We start from the raw sequence: 17,069 nt of genomic DNA, 5'->3' as shown, positions 1-17,069 counted from the left end.
TTGCATCGTTATGTAGAGTAGTGTTTATATAGCCAGCTAGGTTGGGTTTCGTGTCAGTATGAAAGTGCTTGATTTGCATAGCTAAAATGTGCATGCAGTTTGGCCTCAAGATACGTACAATGCGTGACGAATGAAGAAGCTATAATCACAACGAATTCGATCGTGACAAATAATATATATGAAAATTTCCAATTGGTCGATCACTTTGCTAGCTGCTTGTTTAAAGGAAAATCAAACAAACCATTGTTGTTTTTTTGTTTTTTGTTTTTTGTTTTTTTCTTCTGGAAAAAAAAAAATTGAATTGGTTGTGTTTCTTTTCTGGATGCTATGTATTTCCTTGATTAAGTGTGTTAATTAGTTGTTTATATACAAGTGCAACATCAGGAGAGATGATTCGGCTACCGAAAAAAGCAATAATCCAAACCAATTCAAGTCATCCAATACGTAATATTTATTGTCTTCCATACAAATTTAGGTATAATGAAGGAAAAGCATGCACTTGAAGTGTTTCCTGGAAGAATCACAAAAATAGTGTTTTTGAAACCCAAAAATAATTTCACCAAAAGTTCTTCCAGTCACTTTAAAAGCACTTCCAAACAAGATTTTTTATTTTTTTATCTCTTTCTCTTTTATGTTTTTTCATTCATTAGAAATTGGTAAGGAAATGAAAAAGTTCCAAATCCAAATTAAGACACACTATTAAATGATCGTATCATTTAATGTTACGTAGAATGGAATAATTTTCTCAGTTCTTGATGATTGATGGGTTTTTAGAGTACACAAATTTAAAGAGAAAATAATTGTTTTTGCTATTTTCATGTAAATTTATAATTTTATATTGAAATCGAGTAGGGATTTGGGAATACCCAGCAAGAGGAGAGAAGACTCTAATTCAAAAGGGTATTCTCTCTCTCTCTCTCTCGTGCGGCCTCCCTCAATCTCATCGCTTTCCCTCAATTTCTAAAACCCCACTAGCCGTTTTCAAGCGATATCGATCTCTGTAAAGCAATACATGCGTGTGTAGTGTAAGGTTCTAATTTGTGGATGAGGCAGGAAGCAAAAAACAAAAGTCAAAAGTTGGAACAATTGTTTCTTTCTTTTTGGAGGTGAAGGGAAGAAGTTGGAATAATAGTCAACAAACAAAACCACCAGTTTTATTGCCAGTGGAGTCTTCTTAATACACCTACACCAGCTGCATCACTACTGCGGATGCTAATCTCACCGATTAAGTAAAGATAAGCATGATGAATTACGAGTCCATCCATGAAAGCGAAATGAAAAGCAAATGAACAAATTTGGATTCCAGTAAAACTCTCTGCGTCACGTTTCTCCGCCCGCTATCGAATTGACAAATATATCATCACATCCAAATTTTCAGTCAACCTGCACCTAATTTTTTTTTGGATAAATTACACAAAACTACCTCAACTATTGGTCTCACAATATTATCATACCTCATCTTTTAAAATTGACAATGTCATACCTCATCTTTAGAATTTGATCTAATGTTATACCTTCCGTTAGCTTGGCGTAAATTTCTCAGTTAAATGATGACGTGACTTGATCCAAGACCCATTTTCTATTAAAAAAATTACTAAAATATTATTAAAAACTAAAAAAAATCATTTAATATTTTTTAAATATTAAAATAATAAAGAAAAGTTAAAAATTAAAAACAAAAAAAAGCCTCAGTTCGTTCCCTTGCCCCCCCCCCCTCCCCTCTCTTCTCCCCATCTTCATCTTGTTCCCCACTTCCTGCAACCCAGAAAAAAAAAAGAAGAAAAAAAAAAGAAGAAAAAAAACCAATTTGCCTCACCCACCCTCAGTTTGTCTTCCCCCTTCCCCACCCTCCCCCCCATCCCCTCTTCTCCCCGCACCCACCCTCGCATCCACCCTCCGCACCCAACCTCACACCCATCCTCTTCCCTCCACCCCCATTTCTCCGTGCCCAGGTTCTCAACCCACGGAATCGGCTTGGCGAAGGTTTCCCGATTCCACCTCAACGGGATCTGGGTTTTTTTCTGTGTTTTTTTTTTTTTTTTTGGGTTGCAGGTAGTGGGTGCGAAGGGTTTAGGGAAGACAAGAGGGGGGAAGAAAGGAAGGGGGGTCGGGGAAGATGAAAATGGGTTTTTTTTTTCTTTTTTCTCTTTTTTTGGTTGCAGGTTGGGCTCAGGTGGGGGAGAAGAGGGGGTTTTGGGGGGGGGGGGCGGGGGGGAAGACAAACTGAGGGTGGGTGGGGAGAAGAAAGAGAAGGGTGGGGGAAGGGGACGAACTGAGGGTTTTTTTTTTTTTTTTTTGTCAACTTTTCTTTATTATTTTAATATTAAAAAAATATTAAATGATTTTTTTTATTTTTTAATAGTATTTTTTTATTTCTTAATAGAAAGTGGGTCTCGGATCAAGCAACGTCAACATTTAACTGAGAAATTCATGTCAAGCTAACAGAAGGTATAACATTGGACCAAATTCTAAAGATAAGGTATGGTATTGTCAATTTTAAAAGATGAGGTATAATAGTGTTGTGAGATCCATAGTTGACGTAGTTTTTTATCATTTACCTTTTTTTTTCTATAAAGTTCCACTTTCTGCCACGCATTGCTTTCCAAATCCCAGGTCCCAACCCAACTTCTCTCTCTCTTCCACAAAGCAGCAGAGTTCATTGCCAACCTCCCTCTCCCTCTCTTCCACAGACCAGCAGAGCTCATTGCCTATTGGAGTATCGGGTCTCCATTGCTTCTCTGTAAGTTCCACTTCCACATGCAACTAGTTTCTTTTGACAAATGGCAATTTATTAGTTTCCAGAAAGATGAAATGAAATACTTCACTTAGTAGTGATTCAGTTACCTCTCTCTCAGTTGTTGGGTTTCAGATTTTAGTTCCATTCAGTCACAAAAGAAAAAGGTCAGTGAAATTTATTTAGTGTTTGGGCGGGTAATAAGGAGCAACATGCATGTGTTGTGATTGTCACTTGAAGAAAACTAAACTTTTTTTACTGTTTTTTTTTTATTGCTTGAAAAAGGGTTCTCTTTGATTCTGCATTTTGCTACAAGGTCCTTCTGATTCCTTTCTCTGGGATTAACTTAGGGTGCAGCATTTTTTGTTAATAGAAGTGGTAACTTTGTATAATTTCCACCATGCAACTAATCTTCCATTGGTGCTTGAATGCTTGAGGTTCATAATATTGTGATTCCTTTCCATTGTTGTCTTATACTTTTCTTCAAATTTTGTTCATCTTTTAACTGTTAGATGTTCTAATTTTAGGCCTTTTTTATGTTTTCGAATTTCGGTTCACAATGTTTCCATAGCTCATACTCAAACTGGCTTTCTAATTGTGCATTACATTCTTCTGTAAATTTTTTTGGGAACAGAAAATGGCTGGAACTCCCATCTTCTTGATGGGGCTTCTTCTCTCATGTTTCTACATAGCTATAGCAGAAGCAGAGCACATAAGATATAAAGACCCCAAACAGCCGCTGAATACTCGAATCAAGGATCTATTGAGCCGGATGACGTTGGAGGAAAAGATTGGCCAAATGGTGCAGATAGAACGCAGTGTTGCTTCGTCTGAGGTGATGAAGAAATACTTCATTGGTAATCATCACTCTTCTTTCTGTCCTGCCTGTGTATAAATTATATATACATGTGTAACTACAGAAAGAATGGAATATATCACATATGCATATACAGATCAGTTAGATTTAAGGAAGAAGAAATTAATCTGTATTGGGCAGGGAGTATATTAAGCGGGGGTGGGAGCGTTCCAGCACAAAAGGCTTCTCCAGAAGCTTGGATTAACATGGTGAATGATTTTCAAGAAGGTTCTTTATCAACCCGGCTTGGAATTCCAATGATTTATGGTATCGATGCAGTTCATGGCCACAACAACGTCTACAAAGCAACAATCTTTCCGCACAATATTGGCCTTGGAGCTACCAGGCAAGTAGATTTTCCTTGAATACTAACATTTCGCTTGGTCTCTTTTGTCAACCTAGTCTCAGCGTTTTGAATTTGGGAGCTAAAAAAACAACCTTTCCTTTCTCTACAATTAAATGAAGAGTTCTACGATGTGTTAATTGTCTTATGTGTATTAATGTCAACTTCCTCGTATTTAAAATCAACCAGGGATCCCGTACTTGTTAAGAGGATCGGAGTTGCAACCGCACTTGAAGCTAGAGCTACAGGCATTCCATATGTCTTCGCACCTTGTATAGCGGTAACTAAAATAAACTGTACAACTGATTAGTACCGACAGAAGTTACTTTAAGCTAAGTAGTACTTCCTCTTAATTTTGTCTTTGCAGGTTTGCAGAGATCCAAGATGGGGTCGATGTTATGAAAGCTACAGTGAAGATCACAAAATTGTTCAAGCAATGACTGAGATCATACCTGGATTACAAGGGGAGTTACCAGCTAACTCTAGAAAGGGCATTCCTTTCGTAGGTGGAAAGTAAGGCCCAACATTTCTACCACATTATCAGAGTTTAAAAGGTCTTATTCTCATTTTGCGTAATGTGATTGTCGGCGTCCTCAAAAAATTTTGGTACTCTTTTCATAATGGTCCTGTGAAAGTTACAGTTTTGGAATATCTTGAAGTTTAACTTGGTTTTAGTTCTATTGGTCCACATAAATCCAACAACATGTAATGCAAGTACTAGTCGTTTTATTCTTCTCTTTCGCATGCAGTGATGTTGGCTCTTTGAGTGTGTTTAAGCACTTTCATTGAAAAATTGGTAGCTTATTGCAGGAAAAAAGAGGGAAAGTGGTTGTCCAACCATACTTTGGCACTAGGCTATTTACGGTGGTCACAAAGGCCACCTATAACCCCTATATTGTTGCATTTTGATTTGTCCAAGAGGGACATATTTACAACTGCAATTCCTGTGGCACGTTAATTTACTGAAAGATCATCAATCATTGTCAAATTCCAAACAACACGATTGTGATCCAATTTAAGAAGGTGTTTTGTTCATAATGTTCCACCATTTCTGTTGGCAGTAAAAAGGTTGCAGCGTGTGCAAAGCATTATGTCGGTGATGGAGGAACAACCAAGGGCATCAATGAGAATAACACTGTGATAAACAGACACGGCTTGCTCAGTATCCACATGCCAGGCTACTATGACTCAATTATCAAAGGGGTTGCAACTATTATGGTATCTTACTCGAGCTGGAATGGAGTAAAGATGCATGCTAATCATGATCTTGTTTCCGGCTTCCTTAAGAACACTCTTCATTTCAGGGTAAAATCGACTCTCTGCTATTCTTTTCAGCGTTTTGTCCATTTTACAAAGTCTAATTAGAAGCTAAAAGCACTGTAAAACCTTGTGGACTATATCAGGGTTTTGTCATCTCAGATTGGGAGGGTATTGACAGGATCACGTCTCCACCTCATGCCAACTACTCAAATTCAATTCAAGCAGGCATCAATGCTGGAATTGACATGGTAATTAACATCTCTGTTGCTTTCCTTTCTTAAGTTCCATAAACTTGATGATGTGTTTGGTTTTCTAATCCCTACTTAATTGCCTGTTACAGGTCATGGTTCCATACAACTATACGGAATTTATTGACGGTCTAACCTCCCTGGTGAAAAATGGAATCATTCCCATGAGCAGAATTGATGATGCTGTAAAGAGAATTTTGCGGGTTAAGTTCGTCATGGGCTTATTTGAGGAACCGTTGGCTGATCGCAGCCTGGTCGACCAACTTGGCAGTAAGGTAGACGTTGGTAAATTTAACACCATTCTACAACAATGCAGGAAACTTAATCTGGTTTTTTGTATCACTATTTTCACAGGAACACAGAGAATTAGCTAGGGAAGCTGTGAGGAGATCTCTAGTGCTTCTAAAGAACGAAAAATCTGCTGATGAACCGTTGCTACCCCTTCCGAAGAAGGCATCAAAAATACTTGTAGCTGGTAGTCATGCAGATAACCTTGGTTATCAGTGTGGTGGGTGGACCATTGAGTGGCAGGGCTTAAGTGGCAACAATCTCACCGAAGGTAAACAAAGATCCTTCTATTTTTGCTGTTATAAAACATAATATCCTCTTGATACATGTTTGCCTATGAAATCTGTCGGGACTCTGAAAAAACTGACCTATTAAACTCTGTATGAAACTTATTTTTCTAACTCTTTAACAGGTACCACAATTCTTAGTGCCATAAAGAACACAGTGGATCCTAAAACCAAAGTCGTGTACAAGGAGAATCCTGATGCTGACTTTGTGAAGTCGAATGATTTCTCATATGCCGTCGTTGTGGTAGGGGAACACCCGTATGTAGAGACATTTGGTGACAGCCTAAACTTGACAATACCTGATCCTGGCCCGAGCACCATCACAAATGTTTGCGGTTCTGTGAAATGTGTTGTTATCGTCATCTCTGGCCGTCCTGTTGTGATCCAACCATATGTTCCCTTGATGGATGCTCTTGTTGCAGCTTGGCTTCCAGGAACGGAAGGGCAGGGCGTAGCTGATGTTTTGTTTGGTGACCATGGCTTCACGGGCAAGCTTTCTCGAACCTGGTTCAAAAACGTTGATCAGCTGCCGATGAATGTAGGAGACGCACATTATGACCCTCTCTTCCCCTTTGGATATGGCCTCACTACGACACCCGCCAATTCCAACTAGGAAACTATTTAGCGACTCGTCGTCAGTAATTTGCTCATGTCAGCTACTCTTCAATAATTAATAGAAATCATTTAACTAATCTTCAATAAGTATGTCAGCTACACTTTGGCAACCGAGCATCAAAGCGTGGAGAGATTATTTAGTGTCATTATATAAGTGGAGGGACACTTGGAAAATACACTTCCCTCTACTTGTATAATAACTTATGATGTAACACTCCATGTTTCGACCACATTGAAAAATCTCTCCAAAGCGTGCCAATGCGCACCCTAACTTGGCCCTATACATCTTAGCTGACAACGCTCGATTAACTCTCTTACACCCTTCTCGGAGAGTCCGTTAAATCCGTACAACATATCAACGGGACTATCTCCGTGACAGTACGATTTTATAACCAGTAACCATGAGACATTCAACAAGAGTTTTCTTTTATGTATTAAAGAATCCCTTAAAGAATATAATGACAGTTTGTTTCAATTAATAGTGTTACATGCAGACAAGATTCACAAGAGTTGCTCGAGTCCCAGAGGTGTCAGTTGTAATCCCCTATACTTATCAGTTACAAATTATCATAGGAGCTAATTTAAGCACCCTTGTTGCTCTGCCACGGCTTGAACACTGCCACCACAATGATTGCAACGATGATAAGAAGGATGAGTATCGCAATGCACATCCATTTCCTCGAATTCTTTTGTAGCTTCTTGGCCTTCTGAAGAGAGGTATTCCCCTGCTGTACATGATCTACTGCACTTGATACCTGCGGAATGAAAGCACAACATACATGATCGTCTACCCAAGTGTGATACAAGAGTTGCATTCCGCGTCATGCTTTTACAAATCAACTTCTGTTTTCTTTCAGGTTTGAAACTTTACGAAATTTAGGGGGTCATCATGCTTTGAGATTGTTGTAATTACCTGGGTTTCTATGTTGTCAAGCAATTCCCCTTGTGCATCGACCAGCACCGCCATATCCATAAATATCTGTGCATACGAGTTGGTGTTTAACATGTAATATATACTCATGGCGAAACACAAACAGAAAATTTTCCTTTTAGTTTTGCAGCTATTCTCACGGTCGGTCTCAATAAATCATGGCAATTAAAACTGGACAATAACTTGGTTTTCTTATGAGCTACATGACTAAACAGAGACTTACCACGTCATGACACAACTTAATAATCTACCGATCCTTCACTTTCTTACAGAATTCCACGCAGAAAGATTTAACAGATTAATGTTATCATATTCAATAAGGCAATACCAAAGTAAACTCTAAATTAAAAGGCCTATGCTAGACATCTGTATTGTATAGCAACTTCATGTCTTCATCAGAGAGTACGCATCATTGCACAAACTAAGAAGATACCTGTTGTAAATCGAGAAGTTTCTTCTCAAGATCTCTAACAGCATCATGTCGCTCTTGAATTTCGGCCAGAGTGTCCATTATCTACAATTTGATACACAATTTTGGATGCGATCAATCTTAATCAGAAAATTCAATGTTTCAACAACCCAAGCTAACAAATTTACGAGAGGAGTTAAGAGCTTGGAATTAATTGTTCAAAGTGCCAAAAAGTTTGTCAAGTTTGTGAGAGAATTCAGAATTTTGATCATAAAAAGTGCTTATTTGGGGGCAGAGAATAAAAAAGGAAAACTGACAAACCTGGCCTCGCCCTTGTTCCTGGATAGCCTTTTGGAAAATTTGTTCACTGTCCCCTGTCTCGATTAATCTTTCAATTGTCTGTACAATGTTAAATGATTAGAAAACGAGCTTTCACAATGGTATAGATATACCATAATTTCAACAGTGCATTTTTACCTCTTCATCAGCTCTTGCGCCCGTCACTGACGATAACAAAAAGCAAGAAAAATAAAATATAAAATCAGATTATGGAAAATCAAGTAGAGGTTCTAAAAATAGCAGCGATTCATGAGTGGCAAGTGAGGGGTTCAAACCTGTAAAAACTCGCCTCTCGACAACATCACGATACTCTTGATGGATGGTTTCCCTTAGAGTCTGCATATTTTGGAATTCAAAAAATTTAGTGATGAAAGAAATAAAGAAACAGACATTAAAACAAAATGAATGTGTGGGTGCGTGTGGCCTACCTGAAATTCAGCCATCTTGTCCTTTAATTTCTTTTTCAAGGCACTGCAACAATAGATAACAGTGGACACTTGACAATGTTGGATTCAGTTGAGTTGACAAATTAATAAAAAGATTTCTCAAACAAGCATGTGTGAGGGAAAATCATTGGTGATCCCACAACTTCGTAGATGCCAAAAGGAAATGAGGGGAAATAGGCATAAGGCATTTCAAAGGCAATTGTTGAAGTACGAACGTACAGGGTTGTTGCTGTTCGGGATCTATCTACACCTGTTCCTTTTCCACAACCAGCCTTCTGTCTATTTGCTAAATTCTGGACCCAGAAAGAAAGGTTAGTCCGACAAGTAAAGTTACAGTGAACCACAGAAATAAAAGCAAGCTTTCTGTTGTGTCAGGTTTTACCTCTTTGTCCAGTTCTTCAATTTTTGACTTTATCCAACGAGCAACTTTTCCAACTTCATCGACATCTTTTTCCATCCGTTGCTTGATTGCTGCACATAGTGAAAGGATCCATCATCTCTGTTGGGTTAATGAGGAAGGAAAAAATAAGTTGATGGATGCAAACAGAAGAGAGAACACCAGCAGAGGGAAACTGATTACAGGCGTTATTTTTCAAAAATTATGAGAAAACAAGCTAGAATAATTTCTGACATCTCCTGTCCTGTATGCATATCGTTTCCTCCCTTCATTTTAATCCATAGACATCATTACAGAACTATGAAAGGAACAAGCATACAGAACATAATAGAAAAATACGAATATAAGCATGAAAGATTCACGTGATTATCGAATTAATTAAACAAGTTTGAGATTACATTTCATTGAGGGAGCCTTAGTAATAGCCTTGGACTCCTCATGTGCACCCTGCAGACAAAAGCCATTAAAAGTGATAAAAAAAGTGCATTTAATTTTTAATTTTTTATATCTCAAAGAATCATTACAACTATAATGCTGTCTAATTTTTTAAGCTATTGTATAAGGCACAAAAATGTAAACACAGGAATTTTCCAAAATAACAGTTTCACAATATTTAAATTAGTGGGTACAAACACAGTAAATTTACCAATCTGGATGACGCATTATTTTGCAAATAAACAATACTCAGTCCAGTTGCTATACAATTCTACGTTACCTACACTGCAGCATGACGTTTATATGTTCGGTTTAGTTACAGTTATACTTGTTCATAAGCTTATCACTAAATTCCCAATTTGATGAAAACGATATGTAACTAGAAATCCGTCAATGATATCACCACATATTGGCATCATGCATACAATTACAAAGACGACAACATTATCAAACCAAAACGGAAGGACTCAAATCTTTGAGCTTCGTGGATAAGTAAATTCACTCTCAATTAAGTTTAACGGCTGATTTCATCAGCGCAACATGAAATGAGACCAAGTTAAGAGTAGTAAGTCTATACATTTTGGACAAGCGAGCCCAACCAATTAGGAATTATGACAGCTGAGGCTAACAAAAAAACCTTCACAGTGCTGGCAAGGTAAGGAAAACATATTGGAAAGCATAATACCTGGAGCTTTTTCAAAAGCTTATCAAGCTTCTCATTTTGCTTCTCGATCTCTTGAACCTGGAGATGAAAAAAAAATCATGAAAGCATTCAGAATCAACAGAAAGTAAACATAACACATACTCCATATACAGAATAATTATCTATGGAAAAAGTAACGGAAAAAGAAATAATTGAGTTTCATGCATTTAAGGGATATTAAAGAAAAGTAAGTCAAGGAAGTTAAAGCACCTTTTTGAAGAAATTCTCCAAACCAAGTTCTCCAGAATTCATTGAAGCATGTGCTCCTAGTTCAATATCCCCATCTCTCGAAGCTTGACCCCGTGGGATCTCAAAAGAATCCTGCAAGCAGTAATTAGGTCATAAATGTACTTGAACAAAACCTTAATCCCAAATCCGGATGCTTGAGTTCAATGGGGTTTAGGAAAGAAAGATAAAAGGAAAGAAAAGGGACGATAACTATGACTTGAACTTACGTAATGACATGACACTACTAAATTTCTAAGCACACATTTTGGTATATAATTAGTACAGACAAGCAAACACCATACATAGAAAGAAAAACCAAGTCTCAATCGCAGATTAAATGGCTTGTGCATATGTCAAGTGCTATTTCGCAGTTCTGCATTATGTAAAAGCACAATACTTGCGTTGCAACTTCCATCATTGTCCTTATCGTTAATCATTTCAATTCCAAAAAATAGAAAAAGGGAAGTACTTTCCACAAATTAAAACAAGTTTCGTTTATAAAGATCTTAAGCGATTCAAACACCAATGCCGATGAACTCTGTTCAAAAGCTGAGAAACCAAAAACAACAAAGGAAAATAAAAGGAAAAGAAACCAAATTGTTCAATTTTCTCAGTTTAGGGTAACACCAAACTGTTCGAAAGCTGCAGTAGCTCGTGTGGATTGAGATGCAATGAAGTAAAACCAACCACTCCCATTCCCTCAAGCACAATGCAAAATCCCATGATTCAAAAACTTTCAATTTTTCCATCAATTTCCCTCCTTTTTCTCACTAACCAAACGGAAAGTAAAGAGAACCAACATCCCATAAGCCAAAAATTCAAAAAAAACTCATTAAAAAAGCAGATCCAATAACATCAAACGCAGCCGGATCATGACAAAAACAGAGCATCAAAAACTCGAAGCATGCCCAAACAAACAAACCATGGCATAAATTAATGAAAGAAAATCAAATACATTACCGTTAGCAGGTCGTTCATTGTCGAGGGCAGCTGACAAATGCAACAAAGAAAAACTACAGCTTGCGAAGAAATTTAACAAAAACCAAAAATTTAAGGAAAAAAATTGAAGGCTTTTCCCCCGTGAGGGACCTGGTTAATTAAAAAAACCAGGCCACTGTTAGGGTTTCTAGAGGAGAGGGAGAGCGAAACAAAATGAAAGGGAAAGAAAGAAAGAAAGAAAGAAAGAAAGAAAGATTTTGCTTTTTGCGCTGGAGATGTTGCAGCAGAGAGAGGGGGGGGGAGAGAGAGATCAGAGAGACGGAACGTGATTTTCTTTTCTGTTTTAAATTTCTCACTTTGTTTTCAGTTTTGAAATTCGCTTGTTACTTTTTTATTTTTAAACCATTATTGATTTATTACTCAAGCTGGGAATTTTCCAAAAACGATATTATCAACATTCGTAAAAAGAGTGAGTCAAGTCTCACAATAAACTAACAATAATATTATATAAATTTATTTTTTATGAGAATCAAACTTAAAATTTATCACTTACAAATGAAAATGAAGAAAAATATTATTAATACGAAATCACCTCAACCTAGAATATTTGAAAAAGAAAGAAGTTGCACTTCCTATTTTTAAATGACGAAAGCGGCCCATTGATTTCGGCTGTTTTTCTCTACTTACATTACATGACAGCCATTGAAAAACTATGCAGCATGTGTTATGTCGGTCATGGCGGTGGACCTACGAGGTTCCACGAGTACTTGTATATTAAACTAAGGTGCTCAATTGTTTTCTAAATTCACGTTTTTAGTTTCTTCTTTGATAGTTTTTTTTAGAAGGTTAAAAATCTATTAGTACACCTATAAACATTTAAATTGTTCCTTATCAAACCCGATTTGATTTATTTTGGATAACTTAACTTGTAACTTTATTATACATCATCGAAACTCATAACTTCAAAATAAATGTAAAAAATTCTCGATAAAAAAGATATGAATCATGGACTAAGGTTCAGTCGGATTGCACCCATCCTTGTGCATTCAACCTCAAATCTTGGACTATAGTTATGTAGAGAAAAAACAAAATTCAATCATGGTTGTTCAATAAATAATATTGAACGGTGAAAGAAGTTCACTCGATCAGCATCTAAAATCTATAATTTTATTTTGTTTTTAATTCGCTTATCTTTATATATAAAGCCAAAAACTCTTTTTGGGGTCACAAACTTCACCAAAAAATGCATGGACAGAAATGCCCATCAAACAAAAAACTTCAAAAGCAGCCCAAAATAATGTATCAAATGTGGCAGGGGTATTTTCGTCATTTTAAAAGTATTTTTTTAATATTTTTTTTTTACAGTAATTTTTTTTTTTTTTATAATTAGTACCTCACAATAGGCTAGCAATAATTTGATTCACAAGTTATTCGTTAAATATTATTTTTTCTATTTTTAAACACGTTCAAAACATCTTAAGAGGCATGTAATGCCGGTTATAAAAAAGGTTTTTCGCACGTGCATAATAATGTGATTAAATTAGTTGTCAAATGATTGTTTTTTTTAACAAACGATATTATCTACACTAAGTGGGAGTGGGTGGGCTTAGCCTCATTGAGCTAGCAATAATATGATTCAATCAGTTGTTTATTAAATATTATTTTCTCTATTCTTAATGTAAATTCAATAGAGATAGATTTTATTACGTGAATTCAGCTATTTTGATTGGTTTATGAAGGGTTTTTTCTAGCATGATCTAAGATTATTCATTTACTTCAAATATTTGACTTTCCTTTTGTCAATTTACGCATACAAATAAATTTAAAACGTGTATATCGCACATAACACTCCGTGATTCAAAAAATGTTCTCTTAATGAAGGGCATGAAGGAAAGTACAAAATTGATTAAAAGTTTGGCACCCTAAAAAAAAATATAGACCAAAAATTACTATTGAAACAAGGAGGGAGGTTGCGATGTGAAAGTGACCGGAAGGTAGGGAGGGGTGAGGGGTTCAAGACTTGGAAGAAGACTTAAGAGCTAAGTAAATTTTCTGATCCAAGTAGTCGACGTTGGAGTTTCGGAGAAAACACACAAAACAAAAAGCCGCGTATTGGGTACGCACGGTACGCAGAAGAATCAAGAAGGTGTCGGTCCTTTGCGTGTCGACGAAAATACCGACAGGTGGCTGCCCGTGGCACAATAAATCCAATGCCCAACAGCTTTCCGTATATCCAATTATATTTATATATCGATCAATTTGCACATCGACTCGAATCGAAGCTAACACTCTCTCTCACTTTCTCTCTCAAGAAACACCTTACGTTGCTGAAGAAGGCGGCTGTCAGACCAGAGCTTCCTTTAGGTACTGATGATTCGTTACTCCAATCAATTCCGGTTACGGATTAGTAAAGATGTAGTTTTTGTGATCGATCGTGAATGCGTGTTATGAAATTGTGATTCTTTCTTGTTGCTTGTATTTGATATTATTATGTTGGTTTGTGTACTGCTTGATTTACTCATTTGCGTTCAATTGTATCAATTTAATTACTTCGTGGGAATTTGGAGAAAAACGTTATCGAATTGTGGTCAAATCACCCTTGATAAATCGATTTGATATGCTTTCCCTTACAACGGAATCGTGTTCGTGTCTTGAGAATCCTGACTGTTTATGTGGAAATCTCTCTGTTGGATGAAAGTGATAGGTTTTCCATTAAGTGTAGGACAAAATAGGGGTCGATTGAAGTGGCTAAAATTAGAGAACTCAGAGTTTGAGTTCCATCCTCCGAACCTTTGCAAGTTTGGGGAAATCTTTAGCCCATGTGTATCGGCTGTGTATTTCGAAAAATGACAACAAAATGTTAACTAGAGCTAGATTCTTTTGGAACACTCTTTCGCCCTTTATCGGCTGTTGCTTGCTGCCAAAGATATGCATAACCTTGTCCCGAATCTCTACTCTGTGTTTTGTGATGGTGAACTGAAAGTAAGTTTTGTTGGCTTTCGTTATTAGTCAAACGTGTAGATTAAGTACCTATAAGTGTCCAATTGTTTAAGCATGGTCTGCAATGTGCCGAGTATTAGCAAGCAGAAGGGATTTATACTTTTTGTTTAGTTACTTCGTTTTGTACATCACCAAGTTTAGCTTTTCTGTTTTTTTTTTTTTTTTAATCCACTGAATTTGTTTCCAGATTACTGATCGCACCGTTCATTTGTTTTAGGAATCTCGGGTTCGGAGGAAAGTGTTTTACGTTTTGAGTTTTGGCAAATTGTCTGGAGATGGAAGACAAAACTGAATATAAAGGAGAAGAAATTGAAAAGGTTCAAAAGGAACAACGGTTTATGGTGATGAAGACCAAGGATGTAGAACCAGGCAACCTGAAGGAGGAGAAGACTGAAGCGGAACTTGAATTAAAGACCAAGTCAGTGGTAAAAGAAAAGTCGAAACATGAAAAGGATGAGGATAAACATAAGGATGCAGATGAGGAGAAATCGAAGAAGAAGGATAAAGACATAACGAAGAAGGAAAAGAAGAAAGAGAAGGACACTGAAGCGGGAGAGAGTGAAGAAGATAAAAAGAAGGACAAGGTAGAGAAGAAGAAAAAGAACAAGGGGAAGAACGAAGATAAAGAAGATGATATAGAAGGGGGAGAAAAAGAGAAAAAGAAGAAAGATAAAAAGGACAAGGGTAAAGATTTAGAGGAAGGGGAAAAGGTGGATGATGAAAAAGAAGGGAAGAAGAAGGAGAAGAAAGACAAGGATGAGGAAAACGACGGTGATGATAAGAAAGAAGGAAAGAAGAATAAAGACGAGGATGAGAAAAAGAAGAAACACAAGGGTGATGATGAAAAAGAGAAGAAGAGTGATGAGGTAAAGGGTGACTACGAAAAAAAAGAAGGGGAGAAGAAGAAACACAAGGATGATAAAAAGAAGAAACACAAGGGTGGTGATGATGAAAAAGAGAAGAAGAGCGATGAGGTGAAAGGTGACGACAATAAAAAAGGAGAGAAGAAGAAAGAGAAGGACGATAAAATGAAGAAACACAAGGACGGTGATGATGAAAAAGAGAAGAGCGATGAGCAAAACGATAACAAAAAAGAAGGGAAGAATAAGAAAGACAAGGAGGACAAAAAGAAGAAACACAAAAATGAAGAGGATGATGAGGAGGTCAAGGCTGCTGAAGTTACTTCCAGGGAGATCGACATTGAAGAAAATGTAAAGGAATCTAAGGGGGAAGTAGAGGAGGAGACGCATAAAGATGAAGGAAAGGACGATAAAAAGAAGAAACACAAGGGTGGTGATGATGAAAAAGAGAAGAAGAGTGATGAGGTAAAGGGTGACGATGATAAAAAGGAAGGGGAGAAGAAGAAGGACAAGGACGATAAAAAGAATGATAAAAAGGAAGGGGAGAAGAAGAAAGACAAGGACGATAAAAAGAAGAAACACAAGGGTGGTGACGGCGAAAAAGAGAAGAGTGATGAGGTAAAAGGTGACGGCAATAAAAAAGAAGGGGAGAAGAAGAAAGACAAGGGCGATAAAAAGAAGAAACACAAGGACGGTGATGATGAAAAAGAGAAGAAGAGCGATGAGCAAAAAGATGACAAAAAAGAAGGGAAGAAGAAGAAAGACAAGGAGGACAAAAAGAAGAAACACAAAAATGAAGAGGATGAGGAGGAGGTCAAGGCTGAAGTTACTTCCAGGGAGATTGACGCTGAAGAAAATGTAAAGGAATCAAAGGGTGAAGTAGAGGAGGAGACGCAGAGAGATGAAGGAAAGGAGGGTAAAGAGAAGAAAGATAAAGAGAAAAAAGTGAAGGGGGAGAAGGGTGAGAAGGGGGAGAAGGGCGAGAAGAAAAGGAAAGTCGATAAAAAGGACAAAGGCAGTGATGTTGGTACGCTGAAACAGAAGCTAGAGAAGATCAATGTCAAAATACAAGGCCTACTTGAGAAAAAGTCAGACATCATGAGGCAGATAACAGAAGCCGAAAGTGCAAGCCTCACTGTTGCTGAGAAGCCCACAGAAGCAGCAGCATAGCAATCTTTGGTAGCGCATTTCACCTCTCTATACTATGGTCCATACTTTGTGTTTAATTCTACATGAATAAAGGTGTTCCTGGTAACGAATAAACGTAATCTGTTAGTGTGGTTTTCTTGTGTTGTGCAATTTAGAAGTGATCCATGTGTAAACTGATGTTTTGTGTAAACCTCTCACATTTCGGTGAGTGTTAGGGCAGCGGAATAAGTACTAGAGGAAACCCAGTAAGCTGGAGTGGGTTGGTATGTGTATCAACTTACAGGATTATGATGGGAGGTTTCGGTAGGATGTAAATTACTTTGAAATTTTGTTTTGCACGTAAACAAAGAGGCTGTGTAACTTTTTATATGAAATACAAATTACAGTAGTATGTACGTGATATTTTCTCTGTATTCAAGTCTTGTTTTCTTCTGAGAAAGCATGCAGCTGCCGCCTGAATTTCCTTCTGTTAGATCTAACCAGCTTTAGATTTGGAGCTGTTGAGGCTACTAGATTTCTATCTCTGTGCACCGGAGAGGAGCCTCTCCTACGTAACATTGCAGTTCAAAATTTGAACAAATAGGCGGCAGTGTGAGCTACAT

The 17,069-nt window shown here is 37.3% G+C and overlaps 3 protein-coding genes across 6 annotated transcripts; 2 read left to right on the top strand and 1 right to left on the bottom strand.

The window, feature by feature from the left end:
- Positions 1 to 1,935: 1,935 nt before the first annotated feature.
- Positions 1,936 to 6,721, top strand: LOC137712549 (uncharacterized). 4 transcript variants are annotated; one of them, XM_068451629.1, is made up of 12 exons: positions 1,936 to 1,983; positions 2,384 to 2,448; positions 2,651 to 2,740; positions 3,369 to 3,591; positions 3,732 to 3,936; positions 4,123 to 4,213; positions 4,301 to 4,446; positions 4,995 to 5,238; positions 5,337 to 5,441; positions 5,534 to 5,716; positions 5,796 to 6,000; positions 6,142 to 6,721. In XM_068451629.1, the coding sequence occupies exons 4-12, from the start codon at positions 3,372 to 3,374 to the stop codon at positions 6,627 to 6,629; spliced, it is 1,887 nt and encodes a 628-aa protein (XP_068307730.1). In that variant the 5' UTR covers positions 1,936 to 1,983; positions 2,384 to 2,448; positions 2,651 to 2,740; positions 3,369 to 3,371; the 3' UTR covers positions 6,630 to 6,721. The 4 variants fall into 4 exon arrangements, with proteins under 4 accessions (XP_068307730.1, XP_068307728.1, XP_068307729.1 ...); XM_068451628.1 differs by lacking the exon at positions 1,936 to 1,983 and having other exon boundaries at positions 2,332 to 2,479; positions 2,577 to 2,740; XM_068451627.1 differs by lacking the exon at positions 1,936 to 1,983 and having other exon boundaries at positions 2,328 to 2,740.
- A 325-nt stretch (positions 6,722 to 7,046) lies between these two features.
- Positions 7,047 to 11,716, bottom strand: LOC137712550 (syntaxin-132-like). Its single transcript, XM_068451631.1, has 13 exons — positions 11,480 to 11,716; positions 10,502 to 10,612; positions 10,274 to 10,330; positions 9,552 to 9,600; positions 9,139 to 9,227; positions 8,976 to 9,049; positions 8,739 to 8,781; positions 8,586 to 8,646; positions 8,449 to 8,474; positions 8,293 to 8,370; positions 7,996 to 8,076; positions 7,545 to 7,610; positions 7,047 to 7,386 (listed from the first exon to the last, which is right to left on the bottom strand). The coding sequence occupies exons 1-13, from the start codon at positions 11,495 to 11,497 to the stop codon at positions 7,213 to 7,215; spliced, it is 927 nt and encodes a 308-aa protein (XP_068307732.1). The 5' UTR covers positions 11,498 to 11,716; the 3' UTR covers positions 7,047 to 7,212.
- Positions 11,717 to 13,540: 1,824 nt separating this feature from the next.
- On the top strand, positions 13,541 to 16,878 carry LOC137713610 (uncharacterized). Its single transcript, XM_068452931.1, has 2 exons — positions 13,541 to 15,432; positions 15,535 to 16,878. The coding sequence occupies exons 1-2, from the start codon at positions 14,734 to 14,736 to the stop codon at positions 16,486 to 16,488; spliced, it is 1,653 nt and encodes a 550-aa protein (XP_068309032.1). The 5' UTR covers positions 13,541 to 14,733; the 3' UTR covers positions 16,489 to 16,878.
- Positions 16,879 to 17,069: the final 191 nt, after the last annotated feature.

This window comes from Pyrus communis, chromosome 13 (assembly GCF_963583255.1).
Source record: "Pyrus communis chromosome 13, drPyrComm1.1, whole genome shotgun sequence".
Classification (NCBI taxonomy): domain Eukaryota; kingdom Viridiplantae; phylum Streptophyta; class Magnoliopsida; order Rosales; family Rosaceae; genus Pyrus; species Pyrus communis.
The sequence above is the reverse complement of the archived record's forward strand: the minus strand, read 5'-3'. Positions and strand labels throughout refer to the sequence as shown.